The sequence below is a fragment of the Gopherus flavomarginatus genome, chromosome 10, assembly GCF_025201925.1.
Source record: "Gopherus flavomarginatus isolate rGopFla2 chromosome 10, rGopFla2.mat.asm, whole genome shotgun sequence".
NCBI classification, from domain to species: domain Eukaryota; kingdom Metazoa; phylum Chordata; order Testudines; family Testudinidae; genus Gopherus; species Gopherus flavomarginatus.
The window spans coordinates 44,909,621-44,928,917 of NC_066626.1; the positions used below are offsets into that span (position 1 = coordinate 44,909,621).

General features: G+C 42.3%; 1 protein-coding gene across 2 annotated transcripts in view; it reads left to right on the plus strand.

Annotated features, from left to right (window-relative positions):
* STK39 (serine/threonine kinase 39) overlaps positions 1-19,297 on the plus strand; it is a 176,534-nt gene that overhangs the window by 30,529 nt on the left and 126,708 nt on the right. For both annotated transcript variants that reach the window (XM_050916276.1, XM_050916277.1), the window contains exons 2-3: positions 9,496-9,608; positions 18,815-18,923. In XM_050916276.1, coding sequence (XP_050772233.1) covers positions 9,496-9,608; positions 18,815-18,923 — 222 coding nt within the window. The remainder of the gene's footprint in view (positions 1-9,495; positions 9,609-18,814; positions 18,924-19,297) is intronic.

The window sequence follows — 19,297 nt, forward strand, 5'->3', positions numbered from 1 at the left end:
AAATGTAAATTACAGGAAACTCTGTTGAACTCAGTGGACTTAAACTAATATTAAAATGGTATAAGCAAAGTCAGTCAAGTCCAGAATCTTAATTAAAAGATCTCACTAATTCTGAAATAATAAAATATATATATCTTAAATCCTGCTCTCACTCTCTTTTAGAGGGGGAGCAAATACTGGGCCCATAGCCTGATGTCTTCTACAACTTCCTTACCTACCGTATGCAGATCATGTCCAGCTCTGCCATTTCATCCTCCCCCCAACTGGTAGCTGTTTTGTGAAGAAAAAGGTTGTATCTAAAACTTTCTAGTGCTCTCATCACTATCTATTTTGACTTCTGTAACTTCCCTAGTGTGGCTTCCCAAACATCTACGTCACCCTCATTCAGTACATTGAAAACACAGTGAGTGGGTCCATTGGTGGTCTATTATAAGTGGGGTGGGATGGGAAGGTGGTCACAATAAGTCTGACAGTATAGTTCTTTGCATTACATCAAGGTTACCAGAGATCACCTGCTCTCTAACAGCTTCCAGTGTAGATCTTGGGCCGACTAGCTTAAGATTTCTAATACTTTTTTTTTTTTTTACAGCCACTTCCGTATTTATTCACTCCTATTTTAAAAAAAAATCCCACAATGCAATCTTGTTGGTGTTTTATATTAAATAGTCCATCATGAAAACCATAGGGTTTAATGCCAGAGGGGACCACTAGGTCATCTGGTCTGACCTACTGTATATTGCAGGCCATTACATTTCACCCAGTTATCTTGTATTGAACCTAATAACTTGTTCTTGGATAAGGCATATTCTTGATTTGAAGACCTGGAGAATCCACCACTTCCAATGACTGATAACACTGTGGGGAAAATTTGTGCCTAATTTCTAATTTGAACATGTCTCGCTTCAGCTTCCTGCCACTGGTTCTTGTTATGCCTTTCTCCCCAGGTGAAAGAGCTCTTTAGATCCCTAGCGTCTCTGACTTTTGTGGCAGCTGTGACTAACAAATGTCTAATTTCCTCAGAAGCAAGGCAAGTAGTTTTTATGGTAGAGTAGTTGCATAGTATTGCAACATTCACAGATGGAGGGAAAGAAGACCTACTTTACCAGCTAAGAATGGGCTTAGCTTCTGTGTCCTCCTTTTTTTTTTTTTTTGGTCACTACCCAAATAATTAGTTTTTTGTGATGGGCAGTTGTTTCATGTTAGACTAGGTGGCTTCCTAGTCCCATGTGCTTTTGGGAGAACAGAATGTGTGCAGTTCTCTATCCTATTCTGCAGACTTTTATAGGGGCTGGCAGCAGGGGAGTTGTGACATGATTGCAATGTTACTTGGTGAAAGTGGAAAATATCTTAGTTCTGTAATCTCTTATCACTTAATAAATATCAGACGTGGCTAATCTTCGTAATATTTCTCTATGATGGTGCCTGGAAATAATGATTCTTTTCTGCAGTTGAGGGATAGAACCTTCCTCTTTTCTAATTTTGGTAAATGTAGGGTTTTTTATTGCTTTATTTTTCTTTTCATCTCCTCTAAGAATGGTGAATTTTTGTGTAATACCCACACTTCCCATCAGACTTTTCTGCCACTCTTCTGTCCTTATAGCATATGCTTGTTTAAAACATTAGAAACTCCTCATGAAGGTTTTTTTTTAATAGTATTTTAGTGATGGAGAGAGGGATGCATGTTCCTTATTTAGGATTGTAGTGGGATTAAGAGAAAGCATCTTAGAATATTTCAAATTTGAACTCATTAGGGTTCTTCTGGATTGCATATATAGAAAATAGAGCATAGTATTATTGCTAAATTGCAGAGATTTGTATCTAACACATTCTTCACTTAGCAATGTAAAAGCAAAAATTAATCACCCAGTGGTGTCACTTTTTTTCATGGCAATTGGCATTTGGAATTATTGCAAGTAGGAATTATCTCACCTCAGTTGCTTCCATATGGCCATTCTGAAGCTACTCTGTCACTTGAAATGTTTGTGTTTTGATCTATTGCATGAATCTAGAAAAGAGAGATCAGGAGTTTTCTATCAAGATGCTTAAACTTTAAATAGTATTTTTAGAGATGGGGTCATTTTGGTCTACATGTAAAGTCCAGAACTTGACTTTAATTATATCTATTGTAGAAGGAAATGGGTAACTAAAATTGAAAGCACTTCTATGTATGATAGGACTGAAAAAAGTCCTGAACAAGGATTCTTTGACTACATTCAGCCTTTTATTTCTTTAAATTGGAGTTACCTATCAAATGGGCTTTTTGTGTTTCGAGCATCACAATCATTAGCTGGATCTGTGACACAATAAGGTACTGAATAACTTCTAGTACATTAACATTTCCATAGTTATTCTACGATCAGCTGGAGGACCAGACAGTTTCTAACAGTGATGTGACCATTAGAACTTATAGAACAAATACATTTTATGAACCTGATTTGGACTTGAGCTAGCCTACATTTGCACAGGCACAGTCTCTGACCAGAGACACTTGGGTTTGCTAATGATTTGCAAACAATCCTTTGGGCACAGAGTATTCATATTGCACTTGCAGGTGGGGGTATGTGGATGTGAGGGGGTCGGGGGAGAGAGAATAGTGTACATGAGTCTGCATTTTGGAAAGAGGGATCTGTAAACTGAGACAGAGTAACTAAAAATATTTAAGAAGTCAAAGTGCATCTCCTCCATCTCTACAGATTTTGCTCAGTCTGTGAAAAACAGTAGTTCATCTGACTGTAATATAATCTAATACTGGAGGAAAATTCTCTATTCAGAGATGCATAATGTCACTGATACGATCTGTAGCTGTATGTGATTTTTTTTTTGGTTTGTTTTTTTTTTTTTTACCATAACCAATTAAAATCCAATGGGCAGTATCATTTCTCTAGTGCAGTGCTTTTTCAACCTTGTTTCATTTTCTGTCCCCTAAAAAATTTCAGATGGCGGTGTGGACCCCTTTGGAAACTTTAAACATAGTCTGTAGACCCCCTGCAGGGTTAAAACATCCTAAATACATTGTGTTTACAATTTGCCAGTTTTGCCAAAAATTCCAGTACCTTCCTAGTGGCTAATAGGCATACACACATGAATGCACAACACATCATTCCTCAACAGACTTGCATGTACGCTCCTCTCTCACCCCCTGTGCATTCACTTATTTCTGTTCTCACACACCACCCTGCCATTCATTTACTCCCCAGGGGTCAGGAATACACACCAAGGCTCTGTCACTTCCTGTGATAAATGAAGAGGGAGGAGTAGCTCCCTTTTTATGGACACCTAGCCAGCCAGTTAGCTATGAAGTTCCTCTTTGTGGCTGTTCTCTGCTTGTTTTACATGTAAAGGGTTAACAGAGTCCCCCAGGTAAAAGAAAGGGAGTGGGCACCTGACCAATAGAGCCAATGGGAAGGCTAGAACTCTTTAAAACTGTGGGGAAAAAAGCTTTCCCTTGTCTGAAGAGACAGGGGCAGCAGGAATGCTGTGTAAAGTTTGAACCAGGTATGAACAATTATCTTCCATACCTAGAAGGATTCACTGGGACAGGGAATGTTTAGATAGACGCAGTCAGGTTTGTTTATTTTGGCGTGTGGATTTCCTCTGTGCTAAGCTCAGGTATTTTTGTTTTTCTTTTTGTAATGTTAAGCTGGACCCCAGGGAGCCAGCCATTCCTGGCATTTTAATCCCTTTTCAGTTGCTCTATAACATCTAGCCATAGCCTGATTTTCCAGATGTTTCCTTTCTTCTTTTTAATAAAACTTACTTGGTTGGTTTTATGTCTTAAAAGGTCTGTGCATATATTTTTCAGTTAGCTGGTGACAACAGCTAGGTTTCCCTTTTGTTTGTTTTCTTTCTCGGCTTCCCCAAGGGGCTTCAGGGAAAACTTCCCAAGTGAGTTTTTTCCAGGGGTCACAAGAAGCAGTTTTTCACTTGAGTGATGCCAGCGTTTACCAAGCCAAGGTCAGAGAAAAGCTGTAACCTTGGGAGTTTAATACAAGCCTGGAGTGGCCAGTATTAATTTTTAGAATCTATATGGGCCCCCACCTTCTGCACTCCAAGTGCCAGAGTGGGGAATCAGCCTTGACACTTCCTCATTCATTCACCCAGGGTTTAATTATTTTTCCTGCCCCTGCTGAAGTCATCAATTCTTTTTCCTCCCTCTTTCTGTCCCCTCAAACTTTAAAATGAATCCATCTCAGTCCATGTCAATATCCCCTCCATTCCCATTTGATGACAAATAAAACAGACGTTTAGAGTGTTAAGCAGTCAATCCTGTCTTGTGCTGCCATCCGTCACTGTGATATCTCAGCTTGTTACACAACTCATAAAAAGTTAAACTGAAGCAAAATGACAGCCCATTTCTCCCTTTAGCCGGGTGGTTCCTTTAGGGCTCCATACTGTGCATTCCACACTCCTCCCGCTTTCAGCATTTTTAAGTGTTCTGCCTAGTACCATCAGTTATTTAGTTTTGTGCAGTGTAGAAAACTGAGTGAAAAGCTGTGATGATTGGTCCCATACCATGTTCTGTCTGTCATGAAGTGACAATAATCACCACCTTCCTGAACAAGAGCAAGTAGTTAAGTTGGAATATTTGTTTGCATTGACTTAGAATTGAAGATTCAATGATTTATTTGTAAGTGTCTTTATATGAAAGCCAGCTCTTGTAAAAACACTAGTATTTGTCAAGGTTTTATTAAGCCTAATTTGATAACTTCATTAAAGCTAATCTGAATCTGATGCAAACAGATCGAGCTTTTTAAACTCCTATTTGGGTTCTGTGTAAAATCAGCCTTAAAGTCCAAGCCTGCTGTTTGCAGGGAGTAGGGCACTCATCAGCAAAGCCATCAACTTCTCCTGAACTTATGCTTTCATTTAATTTAGCCTTTGTTAGCAAGGAAGTCCTTGAAATGCAAACAGAGCACAGTCGATGCCTGTGTCAGGTGGATGATAGCAGCTGTTGACATAATAGGGTCAGGCCTTGCTAAGCAAGCAGAGGAGCAGCTAAAGTAGCCCGCACTGAGTCCCCCCCGGGCTCAGAGGAGAAGTGACAATTAACATCTCCTCCAGGCTCTCCCTCCACAGAGCCAGACCTGTTTCTAATCCTCCCTCATGGCCAGCAGACACCAGGCACAGAGCTCTCCTGTCCTGTAGTTCCCACATCAGCAGGCAGTAGCCTCTTTCTAAGGAAGGAAAAGAGAAGATAGATGCTCCTTAATCTAATGCATCTTCAGGGAGGGGCCTAGGATTCCGGTATAGCCCTCTTGCGGTGCTGGCACATACAAGTGCACAAAGGGGTATGCAAGGTCCCGAAAGAGAAATAAATGTTTAATTAAAGATAACTTTGGAGTGATCCAGTAGCTCTACCAGCAGGTGTGACAAGACTTTCAACATTAACCCTTTTACATGTGAGTTAAAGTGCCTACAAGGTCAAGAAGTTCCCTAGGGCCTCCAAACGGTTAAGGACATGATGTGGCAAGTGGAGAAGTGAGGCATCTGCCATCGGAGAACAGGTGCTGATATGACCTCTGGAACTTGCAAAAGATGCTGCTGAAAGGCAATAGTTTGGTGGGACAGGGCAGAAAATTGTCTTGTTTCACTGTAAATTATGCAAGTGACCAGTGGCAATTTAAAAACTCTACATTCTACACCTCAGTGAGTCCCTGTGCTACTAAAGCAGTTATGAGGGAATTTGTCCTCTCCTAACCCTTTTCACCTCCCCTTCCAACAATGGAAGATAATCACGCTGGACTTGTCTACATTCAGGAAAATAAATTTTAACTAAAAGGTATCATTGGGATTTAAAGTAGTTTAGTTAAACTGCATTAAACCCCTGTGTGGACACACTTTCAGAATTAGGGCAGGTCTGTGCTTAAAATGCTGCATCGGCACAGCTGTCTCCTAGCACTTTAAGTGAAGACGCTCCTATGCTGATGGGAGAGCTTCTCCCATTGGTGTAGTTAATGAACCTTTGCAAGATGGGAAAAGCCCTCCTGCTGACACATCCCCCTCTGTAAACAGTGCTAGGTCAGTATAACTATGTTGCTCAGTGGTGTGGATTTTTCACAGCCTTGAGTGACATAGTTATACTGATATAGGTGTGTAGTATAGACCGGGCCTTGGTGTCCAGACAGGGGTTTAATGCAGTTTAACTAAGCCACTTTAAATTCCCACCTGTTTAGGGCTTGTCTACACAGTGCAGTGTACTCTGCAGAGGTGTAAATTGTAGTGCACAGTAACGTGGCAATCTAAGTGCCCTGTGTAGAGCCTGCTGGCATGAGCTAAAAGGTACCCAGTGCTCATTGATGTAGTCACCAGGGCTGGCTCCAGGTTTTGGGCTGCTTGGGGCGGCGGGGGGGGGGGAAACCGCAGCAGTGTGATTGCTCCACTCTTTGGCGGCTAGTCCCTCTCGGAGCAAAGGACCCGGATGTGCTGCCCCAATAGCGACCGGAGTGCCTCCCCTTGGTATTGGCCGCGCCTGGAGCTGGCCCTGGTAGTCACATATGAAATGAGACAACGTAATCTGCTAGGTGCTGAACTGTCTTGATGAGCTGGCCATATAGCATCTAAACACTGTGGGGTTGCTAGGCCTGTCCCTGAAAATGGAAAGGAAACTAAAAATAGTTAGCTGAGATGGTGGTGGATTTGTTTTATTCTAAACACAGAAGGCCACCTGAGCAGTTGTCACTATATATCATGGATGACTTTTTTGTTTCTGGCATGCTGCTGAAGGAGACCACAAGTGGTCAGTGGCTGGTAATTTTGGTTTGTGCCGGAAACGGTGATATAAGAAGTTCTTAAACTGGACTTCAAAGAGTTCCTTAAGGAACTTACATCAAATACTAGTTCAGTGGGCACAGGGCAGGAGAAGTCTTCTAATCATGCATAATGCAGAGGATTGGATTGGAGTTGTGGAGTGGGGGGGCCTCCAAACAATCACTGTATACTCTTGGGATCCAATCCTGCAGAGACTTAAACTAAGCACATGCTTTATACACACGACTAGTTCTGGTGAAATCAATGAGATAATTCCCATAGCTAAGCACATGACATGCATAAATCTTTACAGGATTAAGTCCTTGGTCTATAATTGGGAACAACAAACCTGGATATCATGCTCCCTAATTTTTTCTCAGCAAGTTTAAAGAGAGAAACAACTAAATCAAATTCAGGTTTAAATTAGAATAAATGGTTAATTCTCTGAAACTTGAAATCTTTATGTCATGGTTTGAGGACTTCAGTAATTCAGCCAGAGGTTATGGGTCTATTTCTGGAGTGAGTGGGTGAGGTTTTGTGGCCTGTGATGTGCAGGAGGTCAGACTAGATGATCACAGTGGTCCCTTCTGGCCTTGAAGCCTATGAGAAAAGGGAGGGGAGAGTGAGTAGCACCCAAAAGGGGTGTGGGGGGGAAGGAGGGAGTTGTTGGAGGTGGTAGGGGTAGATGGGCGCTCTTGAGTTGTCAACATCCAATAAAATCGGTCATATCCTGGTCCCAGTGTAGTCAGTGGGAGTTGTGCCGCTGACCCTAGCTGGGCCAGGATTTTACCCTTGGAATCTTCACCCAGCAAGAAAGTGCAGATTTGGGTAGTTTCCCTCACTACAAATTAACTGAACTCCTCCTGGCATAGGAAAAGATACATAAAGGGCAAGCTTCTTCTTTAGTTCCTGTATCCTGGTTTCATTGTGCAGCAACTCTTCCAGTACGTACCTGAAATATAATGACACACATTGTGTAGTGATGTTCATTGAAAAAAATTAACTAAAACCTGTCAGAAACTTGACCTTTGGGAGTTGGCCTTTCATTTCCTGGAGTGTCTATTTAATATCACTTAATTCTTTTGCTGGATGCCGTTGCAGGAACAGCTTAAAGACATGTGTTTTCCCAAGTTGACAGAGTAGATTGCAACAATATTTGTCAAAGGCCACATCCTGCAAAAGCACTTCTGACTTGTCCTGTTGCAGTTTTTTTGAAATCAGCTTTATTTTGTAACCAAATAGATGCACTGAGCTAAAAGCTTTTGTTTTGAAGCATGATGTGAACAAAATTATACCAATAAACAATGCATCTAAATAAGTAAACAAACATCATTATAACATACACAGTAACTTCTAGTCATGTGGTATTGTGTCAGTTCTGTTTTCAGATAGGAGGAGGAAGTTCCCTATTGTTCTTAAGCCAGCTGGTAACTGACACCACATTTATGGAACATAGTAACAAAAGGCTTTTGTTCACAATTTGTATTCCTCTAGAACACACCAATTTCAAAGCGTAAGTAGAACATAATGTATGAGCAGGCCAATTTGAATAGAACAATATGGTGAGTTCAATGAGTTGGTACAAATCCATAATTTTAAATTAAAATTAAAAAATGGGACTACAGGTAGTAATTACTCAAGAGGATTACAGTTTGCAACCTGACTGGACAAAATGCTCCCATCACATCTTGCTCCTCCTGTGTAAGGGCTCACTCTGATCTCCTTCTCTCTGAGTGGGAGTTGAAAGGAATACATTAATTTAGAAACAACTGAAATTGCAACTAAGGTATCCACTCGAAGGGAAACAAGCCTAAAGAGCTCTTGTTAAAGGAAGCAATGGTACTGCCTAATCCTTCTGACAAAACAAAACACTTCCTGAAAACAAAATAGTGTTACTCCATGCGAAATACCATTGGTCACTTCCACTACAGTATTGCTGTGCATGAGAACTAGAAATGGTTTAGCCATGCTCAACTCAGTTGCGACTTACGTCCAGATTTTCTGTAGGCTATGCCTAATTAGGATCCTTACAAGGAATCAGTATTTTGTCCTAATGTGCTGCTCCCCAAGGTTAGACCTCACTATTGGGTGCTCATCCACCTCACTGTTAACAAGCAGGAACACAAAGAAAACTGCAGAAGGTTTGGCACACCCAGTTTTACTGGACTTTCCCTCAGTTCATTACATTTCAGGGACAAAATCCTAAGAAGTTTGGACTGTCCTGAAACAATTTGAGGAAAAGTACATTTTTGTGTGTAAAAAAAAAAAAAAAAAATATATATATATATATATATATATATATATATATATATATATATATATGTATTTTGGTTTTCTTTGTAGTAATGGAAGGTTTAAATTCTTGTTGATTTGTAACTGACATGTTCCAGGATGAGGCCCCCATCTTCTTAATTTATTTAGGTGACTTCATAGCTAGGTTGTGGTCATCCTATTTTATAAATGTGGAAGATGAGAACTATTTCTAGAAATTAGAAGTATGGGACAAACACCAAATAAAGATTTAAAAAAAAAAAAAGTGAGCCCTTTCTCACTGAGTCTGTTCATTTTTGGAATGTCCAAATTGACACACGAATAGATGCCTAACTTTTGAAACAAAAGTTATTTTCTTCAGACTTCTTAGTTACTGACCTAGCACTTGATTCTTACGCATGGCACTTTTTAAAAATGAACTGTCAACTTGTGGTGTTCATATATGTAAGCATGTATTCCGATTCTGTTCTTTTTCAGGTAGTGGTGCTACAGCAGTAGTCCAGGCAGCGCTATGCAACCCCAGGCAAGAACGTGTAGCAATAAAGCGAATCAACTTAGAAAAATGCCAGACCAGTATGGATGAGTTGCTTGTAAGTAAATTCAAAGAATAAAAATGTTGGTGGGCAGGTCTTCTTCTTTTGCCTGATCTGAGATGTGTATGTAGAAAACAGGTTAAAAAGGGCCTGGGAGACGTGCCACTGCACTAAAAAATGAATTGTATCCAGATCATCCAGTAACTGTACTGCCATACAGTGTCTCAAATGTGCAAAAACAAGACGTGCAAAGATCAGATATTTCAGAACTGTATGTGTTGAGGCCTTTGGAAGAGCTACTCTAAGCCGTAGCCATTTCTTACAAGTGACCCTGTCTTCAGGAGTTTGAAACTTGACCATAAAAATGTTTTGGACTTCATATGTTAAGACTACTTACAAAAAGAAAGTCATGTCTAAATCAAAACTAACTTACTGTGTGTGTGTGTGTGTGTGTGTGCGCACACACACACACACACTATTGGTGTTAAAAAACTCAATGAAGAATGGCAGCATTTGGTATCTTTTTAAACAAACAAGCCCATTGAAGTTGCAAGTTTGGGGAAAAAATGTCTATATTTGGTCTTAAAATGGATTACAGCACACTTAAGAACATATCTTTTCACATATCAGGATTTTCATATCACAGACCTAATATGGGTTTGTGCCATTTAGCTTTAATCCAATAGACCATACCAACTGCTTTAGAAACTCTTGTTTGGATCACTGATCAAAGGAATACAGACTTTTTTTTTTTTTAAAGTGGGTTTTTATACAGTAGTCGCGTTAGAATAGTAGGAGTTTATCAGGTTAATGGACCAGTGATGGCCGTCTATCAGGTTAGTGAGTCACTAAGAACTCTTTTAGCAGACTTTCATAACTCTTCAGGTGCTTATAAGACCAATCGCCATGCTATCTAGGCACCATGCTATCTAGGCAGCATGGCAGAATCCAGGGATGCAAAATGATTCCAAAAGAGAGAGTGCTACTTTCTGCTTCTAAGGTTGCTGTTACTGGGAGGGGGTGGATTTTTTTTCTAATGAAGAAACTCGTTCTTCAAATGCTGTTCCCTATGTATGTTCCACTGCTGTGAGGTATGCATAAGCTCTGTATGCTGGCGGTTTTTCAAGATTGTGGTCTGCAGGGCTGGCTCCAAGCATCAGCTAAGAAAGCAGGTGCTTGGGGTGGCCAATATCAAGGGGCGGCACTCCGGCCACTACTGGAGTGGCACATCCGGGTCTTCTGTCGCCGAATTGCTACTGAACAGCGGTGCGATCGCGCTGCCGTGGCTTTTTTTTTTTTGGCCATTTGGGGTGGCAGAAAACGTGGAGCTGGCCCGGGTGCTCAGCTGCATGCCCTCCTTCCCTTCTGCTTCGCATTATTCTCTGATTTTTGTGGTGGAAAAGGAATTGGAGAGATGGTTGGTCCACCCTGCCTTTTATCCCTTGGTCAGAGGCATGAGGTGATCACTTCTTTCAAAGTTTTCTGGCTCCAGGCTCATAGAGTGCTTGCCTACCCACGGTGGAATGCAGATAGACCACTTATCTTGAAGAACCTCCAGTTACTATAAGGTAAGTTAAATTTCTCTTCCAAGAGAAATGCTCTCCTTGATGTGGAAATGCCAAGCTGAAGGTGTCTTGAGTTTTTTGCCCTTGATACTAAGGGCTTGGCTACACTTGCGAGTTACAGTGCAATAAAGGAGCCCCGGGTGCACTAGCTCACTCCTCATCCACACTGGCAAGGCCTGTAGAGCACTCTGACTCCGTGACTACAGCGTTGTTGGTACTTCACCTCACCAAGAGGAATAATGTTCGCTGCGCCTTGGCTACAATGCTTGGGCGTCATTGTGAACGAGGTGTTGAGTTACTGCGCTCTGATCGGCCTCCGGAAACGTCCCATAATCCCGTAAATCAAGTGGCCACCCTTGTCATTGTTTTGAACTCCTCCTGTAGGAATGCAGAAATGCCCTTTCAAAGCCCCGTTTCAGACAGCCGGCATGCAAGCCATTACTGGGGGGCGGAGGGGGGGGGGAGAGAGGTCTGCTGCTGTCTGAACTTAGAAGACAGCATGCTGACATGCTCTCAGCCCCCCAAAAACCCACTCTCTTCCCCCTCCCAACATACACAACATGCTCCCTGTCACACTCCACCTGACCCCACTCCCCATTTGAAAAGCACGTTGCAGTCTCTTGCATGCTGGGATAGCTGCCCATAATGACCACTTCCAATGCTACTGCAAGTGCTGCTTGAATGTGGCCACACCAGTGTGCTTGAAGCTGTCAATGTGGATAGACTGCAGTGCTTTCCCTACTGTGCTCTATGAAGGCTGGTTTAACTCTCAGTGCTCTACATCTTCAAGTGTAGCCATGCCCTCACACAAGTGGGGCTCAGCCATCTTCCTTCTGATAGTATATCCTGTAGCCTTGGGCTCTCCACTGCAAATGTTCTTCATCTGGTTCTTGATGGCCTTCCCCTTGGGATTATATAGTGCTGGTGTGGGCAAACTATGTCCCGGGGGCCACATCTGGCCCTTCAGATGTTTTAATCCAGCCCTTGAACTCCTGCTGGGGAGCAGGGTCCAGGGTTTGCCCCGCTCTGGCGCTCCAGCCGGGGAGTGGGGTTGGGAGCACCTTGCTCCGTGTGTGCTGTGGCTCCGCACGGCTCCTGGAAGTAGAAGCATGTTCCCCACACAGCTCCTACACATGAGGCAGCCAGGGGGCTCCACACGCTGCCCCTTACCCCAAGCACTGCCACTGCAGCTCCTATTGGCTGGGAATTGTGGCCAATGGGAACTGCGGGGGTGGCACTTGCAGACCGGGCAACGTGCACAGCTGCCTGGCATACCTCTGCATAGGAGCCAGAGGGGGGACATGCAGCTGCTTCTGGAAACTGCTTGATGTAAATGCCACCCAGAGCCTGCACCGCTGACCCCCTCCGGCGCCCAAGCCCTCTGCCTCAGTCCTGATCCTCCTCCTGCCCTCCAAACCCCTTGGTCCCAGCCTAGAGCACTCTCCTGCACCCCCAATCCTTCATTCCCAGCCCCACCCCGGAGCCTGCACCTCCAGCTGAAGCCACACACCCTTCCACACTCCAACCCCCTGACCCAGCCTGGAGCTCCCCTCCCTGAATTCCTCATTTCTGGCTCTACCCCAGAGCCTGCACCCCCAGCCGGAGCCCTCACCTCCTCCCACGCCCCAACCCCCAATTTCATAAGCATTCATGGCCCACCATACAATTTCCATACCCAGATGTGGCCCTTGGGCCAGAATGTTTGCCCACCCCTGATATAGTGTGATGTCTCAACCAATTGTAGCTGTTTTCAAGAGGATTGTGGTAGAGGAGTTGTCTTCTGATACAGCTTAGTTCCAATGTGTTTGGGCTCTGTAGGTAATCAGAGCCTTGCACTGCACCCGGGAAGGAGAAAAGACTCTATTGGAATGTGTTGTGATGTGTTAGCATATGTCTGCTACTCCACCCAACCCCTCCCAACGCTGCTATTTTAAAAAGTGCTAAGAGACTTTAAAATACAGTAATATGAAACAATCTTACTTAAACTGGCTCTAGAGACAACTCAGAAGGAAAGGGTTAAACAATCCCAATCTTGCCAAAAGGGATTAGTGCCTTCTCTTAAGGGCTACCTTCTTGTAAAATATTCTCTGTCAGAACTCGAGGTATCCACATGTCTGTCTGTCAGTGCTAAGGTGTCTTGCCTGTCTGCCAAAACAGAGGCAGTTTTTCTGGACCTTTTGATGCCATATTGACTTCTTCCTTCCCCACACTTTTACTATATTAATGATGGTAATTCTGCCTTTATGTGCTAACAGCTTTTCTCCTTCTGCTACTGTTCTACTTGAGCCAGAAATTCCCTCCCACACACGGTTCCCGTGGCTGCACGTGACTGTTGTCCTCCCCTGTTGACTCTTCCAAGTGCATGTTTATAATCTGTTTGAGAGTCTTTAGCAAAATACATTAAAAGGCAGAGGACCCTGATAATTGTTAGCTCTGTTCTAGCATTGTGACTTCACAGTTTCAAAATGATATATCCTCTCTCACACACGCGCGCGCACACACACCATTTATTCCTAAACTATTTGATTGCATCTGTACAAGTACTTGTATTTCTATGTGTAGTACTTAAAATGCTTGAAAAATATATTCAATGAGCTCTCCTTTTTGAGAATACTGATTGTGTTAAACACTGTACTCTCCTAACAATGCAATTCTTTATAATGTCATACAAAAACTATGATAAATATTTTCCATAGGATGGTAGTGGCTTTCATAATGGACAAGCACAGAACTGCATTTAATAAGTAACTCATTAGGTAGCTCAAGAATTAAATACTTCTGTTTACAGTGTGTTCTTTACTTTCTAATATTCCATTGTACTTGAATTTCTTTTGTGCTAAATGTCCACTTCATTTTGCAAAGTGAGCTCAATTAACAATCTTAAGCTACTGCACTTTAGAAAAAGACTTGATGTGCAAATAGAGATCTTATGTCACGGCTGGTGTCTGCAGAATTGTCTACTACCCTGTGAATCCAGCTGTTTGCTACCAAATGTCCGTGCCAGGGTCCTTGTCTTCATCAATACAGGCAATATCTACACTATAAGGACTATAGAAGCACAGCTACAGCACCATGGCTGTGCCGCCATAACCCTGTTGCATAGACACACCCTACAGGGATGGAAGGGTTTTTTTCCATCACTGGTGGAACTCCAGCTCCCTGAGTGATAACAGGTAGGTCAACTAAAAGCATTCTTCCATTGACCTAGTTGTGTCTGCATTCGGGGCTAGCGTAGCTACAGCGCTCACCCCTGAGCAGTAGTAGCTATGTCAACCTAAGTTTTAAGTGTAGACCAGGCTTCAGTCTTAGCTAGGGAAACAGAATTTCTATAAGCATATTAAATGTCCAGAATCGCTGCAAAAATGTTATCAATAGTGGTTTGATCATAAAACTGTTACATCAAGGAAACTGCTCATGTGTAAGTAGGAACATTCACATGAGTAAGGACCACTTGTGTGAGTAATGGCTAAAAAGTTCTGTACTTATTTGCCAGACTTCCTGAAGAACCTATTCAGTCAAGTGAGTAACTTTAAACATGGTGTCAAGTATCAGGGGGTAGCCGTGTTAGTCTGTATCCACAGAAACAACAAGTCCAGTGGCACCTTAAAGACTAACAGGTTTATTTGGACATAAGTGGCTTTTAATACATGAAAGCTTCAGATGCATGAAGTGAAAATTACAGGTGCAGGCATTATTATACTGGCACATGAAGAGAAGGGAGTTACCTCATGCATCTGAAGAAGTGGGTTTTTTACCCACATAAGCTTATGCCCAAATAAATCTGTTCAGTCTTTAAGGTGCCATCAGACTCCTTGTTGTTTTAAATACGGTGAAAGTTGCCATTACTGTTTTGAATAAGAAGAATTATTCCCAAATCAAGTTCTTACCAAATGCTACAAGGCAAGTCAAACTTTGGCTCATAATGATTCTGTGAAGTGAAGAAGGATGGTCTACTGGAGGAGTCACTGGGCTCAGAGCTGGATTCAGTTCCCTTTTCTGCCACAGACTACCTGTGTGACCTAGGACAAGTCATCTGATTTACCCTGTGCCTCAAGAAAGAAGAGAAACTCTTACAATTTCTTGAGTACACATGGGTTTGAACTACTTTTAATATATGGGGGTCAGCTTGCTGTTTGTTTTTGCACTTCTGTATTCTTACCTGGCTACTAGCTGTCGTAACAGAGTCATTACGCCCAGTTAATGGAAATTCTCTTGTACTCATTCTGGAGCTTAGATCATTTGCCTGATGGAATTGAGTGGCTCTCTCTGAATAAATGTATAGCTATCCAATGGATTTCTGTGGCATTAGGACAAACCTATAAAAAGAGGATCTCCAACAAAAGGGACACAACCATCTGGAAACCAATTTATTAAACAAGTTTAAAAGTACCTTCAGTTATAACACCTGCTCTGAGTCCTCTCTGCCAATTTTTGTAACTTTAGTCATATTATTTAAACCAAAAAAACCAAAAAAACCCACAAGTGTTTGCATGGTAGACCTTGTGACAAAGTTCCTTGTCTACCTTGGTGGGTCCTGCGCTTATTGGCGGATTTGCTCACCTCAGTGATCTTCTCCTCTTGTGGAACCCATAGTCTGGGTCAGCTCCTCCTGTGTCTGATCAGGAGTTGGGAGGTTTGGGAGGGGAATCTGGGCCCGCCCTCTACTGTGGGTTCCAGCCCAGGGCCCTGTGGATCACAGCTGTCTATAGTGCCTCCTGTAACAGCTGCATGACAGCTACAACTCCCTGGAATTCTTCCCCATGGCCTCCTCCAAACACCTTCTTTATCCTCACCACAGGACCTTCCTCCTGGTGTCTGATAATGCTTGTCCTCCTCAATCCTCCAGCAGTTTGTTTGTTAGTTTGTTTGTTTGTTTGTTTGCTTGTTTTTCTTTCTCTCTCTCTCTCCCCTTGCTCCTCGCTCCCCACACTCCTCTGGCTCCTCCCTGCCTGACTGGAGTGAGCTCCTTTTTAAACCCAGGTGCCCTGATTAGAACACCTGCAGCCAATCAAGGCAGGCTAATTAAAGTAGCTATCTCCACTGCCTTCTAGAAAGATCTTAATTGGCCCCAGGTGCCTTGATTTACCTGGAGCAACTGCCATTTGGTTACCAGGGTACTAGGGATTTATTTAGCCTGGGGCTAACATACCTGTTTCTCAGTACTTTACTGTAGCCATCTGGCTTTGCCCCATCACAACCTGTAGAAACAAGAAAAATATCTACCCATTTAGACTCAGTGTTGTGAAAAGCACTTAGTAAGCAGATTTGAAAAAAAATTAAAAATCCTTTTGCTCATCCACTTAATCCTTCTAAGTGTTGTACCAAAGGTGGTTTAAAATGGAGTTTTATACACTTTTTTTTCAAAGTTTGTTGATATCCCATTAGGTGAACCTCCCCACTGCAAGCGAACTTTGCGCCTCAGCCAAATAACTGCTGTTTGTAGATCTTAGACTCTGAAATCTTTTGCAATTGAAATTCCATCCTTCTGCCATACCAGATTTTTAGGCAATTAACTGATATTGAGCTAAATAATTTGTGGAGGTGCTTGCTCTAGTGGGTGATTGTTACATCACCAGCTAACTGTAGCATAATGTGGACAACAGGAGTTTTTTGATCCTTAAATCCTTTTCATTTTTATTTTTTTTTAAATGCTTTAAAGTATCTTAATGATCTTTACAAACAATTAACCTTGCATACCCTTTGTAAACACATGGAGTAAATTTTGCCCGACAGTGACATGCAAGTACCTCTGAGAGAGACTAGCAGCTGTTTTACAGCATGAGGCAGCTGTATAGAAGTGTGAACAAAAAAGGGTTCTTCAATTGAGACTACAGGTTAAATTTGAGTCATAATGTGACTTACGGTATTGCAGCTTGATGTGGACAGCTGGGTTATGACCCTGACTTTACAAAAAAGTACAATGAGATTGTTAATAATGTTTGTTTAAGACCTTGGCTTAACATCTCATCTAAAAAACTGCTGTGATTTAAATCACTCTTATTATTCTGACATAATTAAATGTGGTGAGAATAACTTGGTCATTTCCCTCCCTTCTTTTTTAGGGTATGTGTACACTGCAATGTAAGCCCAGGGCTAGTGGGACTTGAGTTAGCCTATCCATGTTAGGGAACCCTGGAATTGACTGTCAACATTGACTGACTGTATTTAAATCATACGTTAAGACTTTTTTTTTCTAACCCATGCTTGAATTTAGGGCTCTGGCATCCACACTGACTCGAGTCTACGCACTGTAAAGTAGCATTTCCCAGGTATGATATCCTTAGTGCCCACTTCCCAAAAGTGGCCACTCCTAGCCCTAGGACTGTGGAGCAGTGTGGGGGTAAAATCTTTACTGCCTGCCCTTCACATTACAGAAAGTTTGAGCAGCCTGCCAAACTCTTTGCAAACCCAGGAGGCTCTCTGATCGTATGCTTCCAGATCTGTGATTAGAAGAGAATGGGTTAATGCTGACCTAAGCTGCTGCCATTCACCGTGGCAAGGATGGCTTCTGTTTTCAATAGAGTGCATTGCAGATTTTTGGGATAGAAGATTAAGGAAGTTGTCCCTTGGAATTGTGGGGCACAAATTAAACGGGGCAGCGTCTACACTGCAAAGTAATAGGGCTCAGACTCTGGATCCTGGCTAGGCTTGAGCTCAGATGCTCTAGCCCTGCAGGGTCCCGGGACCCTGGGTCCAAGCCCTGAGTTAGTGCAGTTGCAGTGTGGATGCAAGGGAGGGGTTAGGTTTGAGCCTGGGCTCAAACAGGGGCTTATGTTGCAGTGTAGACATACCATTAGAGGCCTTCAGGCTGACTAAAATGAAGTGTGGAAGCCAGACGTAAGCTAAAAACTACGTTTTCTTGCTTTTTTAAAGAACAGAAATAGCTCCTATGTGTAACTTTCTGGGAGGCACTGTAAGAAATACTCTTAATGTTAAGTTAAAAATAAGAAAATAGCCTTGGAAAAGGAGGTCTGGGGCTTAAGATTCTAGTTACCTTTGTGAATGTGTACAACTGTCTTCCCTGCAACCTATTGCAGACTGTATGACTTGGTAGTGCTGCTGCTTCTGACCACATCATCTGCTCACTGCTGATGTACTTGTCTACTAAGTCATTTCCTCTGGCTTTTTTTCTTTAGCTGTGAGCTTGCTTCCTCCACTCACTTGGCTATGTAGTCTCTGTCTTGAGCCCCACACTTTACTCCCCTTTCACCACTCTTCCTCTCTATCTAATACATTTTCCAGTCCTAGAGTTTCCTTACATCAGTTTTCTCTGTTCCTGTGCTGCCAAGGACCTTTTGAGAAAAACAGGGAGGGTACAGGCTTATTATTCTACAGTGGATTTGTTCTTTCCTTTTAATTCCAACTTGCATGCCAACCTGTTCTCTGTGATCTACTCCCATGCCTTCTACCTTGTATATGGTCCACCATCGCTCCCTGTGGGATCATGACTCTGACAGTTCCCTCCCTCCAGAAGAAAAGATTGGCATCGTGGTATCAATCTCCTGACCAGCCTCCCCTTAATATTCCCCATCTTCAAAACAGGTTCCATTGCCCAAGGTTTATGTAAATCGTAAACTTGTGTGTGTGTAAACTATTCTGTTCTTATATTTCACTTGGGAAGTTATTAATAACATAAAAATGATATAGCAAAATAGAACTGCTGTCTTTCTAGACTGTCCTGTTTTGCTTTTCTTATAGAAAGAAATTCAAGCCATGAGTCAATGCAATCATCCCAATATAGTGACCTATTACACGTCTTTTGTGGTTAAAGATGAACTCTGGCTGGTTATGAAGTTACTGAGTGGAGGTAAGTTCCTGATTTATTTTTTTTTTTTTGGCTTGAGCTTGTTTAACTTCAAGATGATGTATTTGCATATGCACATTCTTTGTATTAATTCATCCAGTCCAAATACCTCCTTTGTGGGGAAGAGGAAGTAGAGGAACACACCGGCTCAATGGCATAACAGGGATGCTGCTTTTTTAATGTACGTTATTCAGGCTGTGTGAGTAAACATGCACTTTTGCCAGATCTAATCAGTTCTATTGTCATTATTTTTCCTTGAGTATTAAATTCATTTACTCATCTAAAATAAGAGTAAACGAACTACTGACTGATTCTATTTCCCTCATCCTGTCCGTTCCGAAGAGAAGGACCAATACTATTTCATGCATATTAGGCCT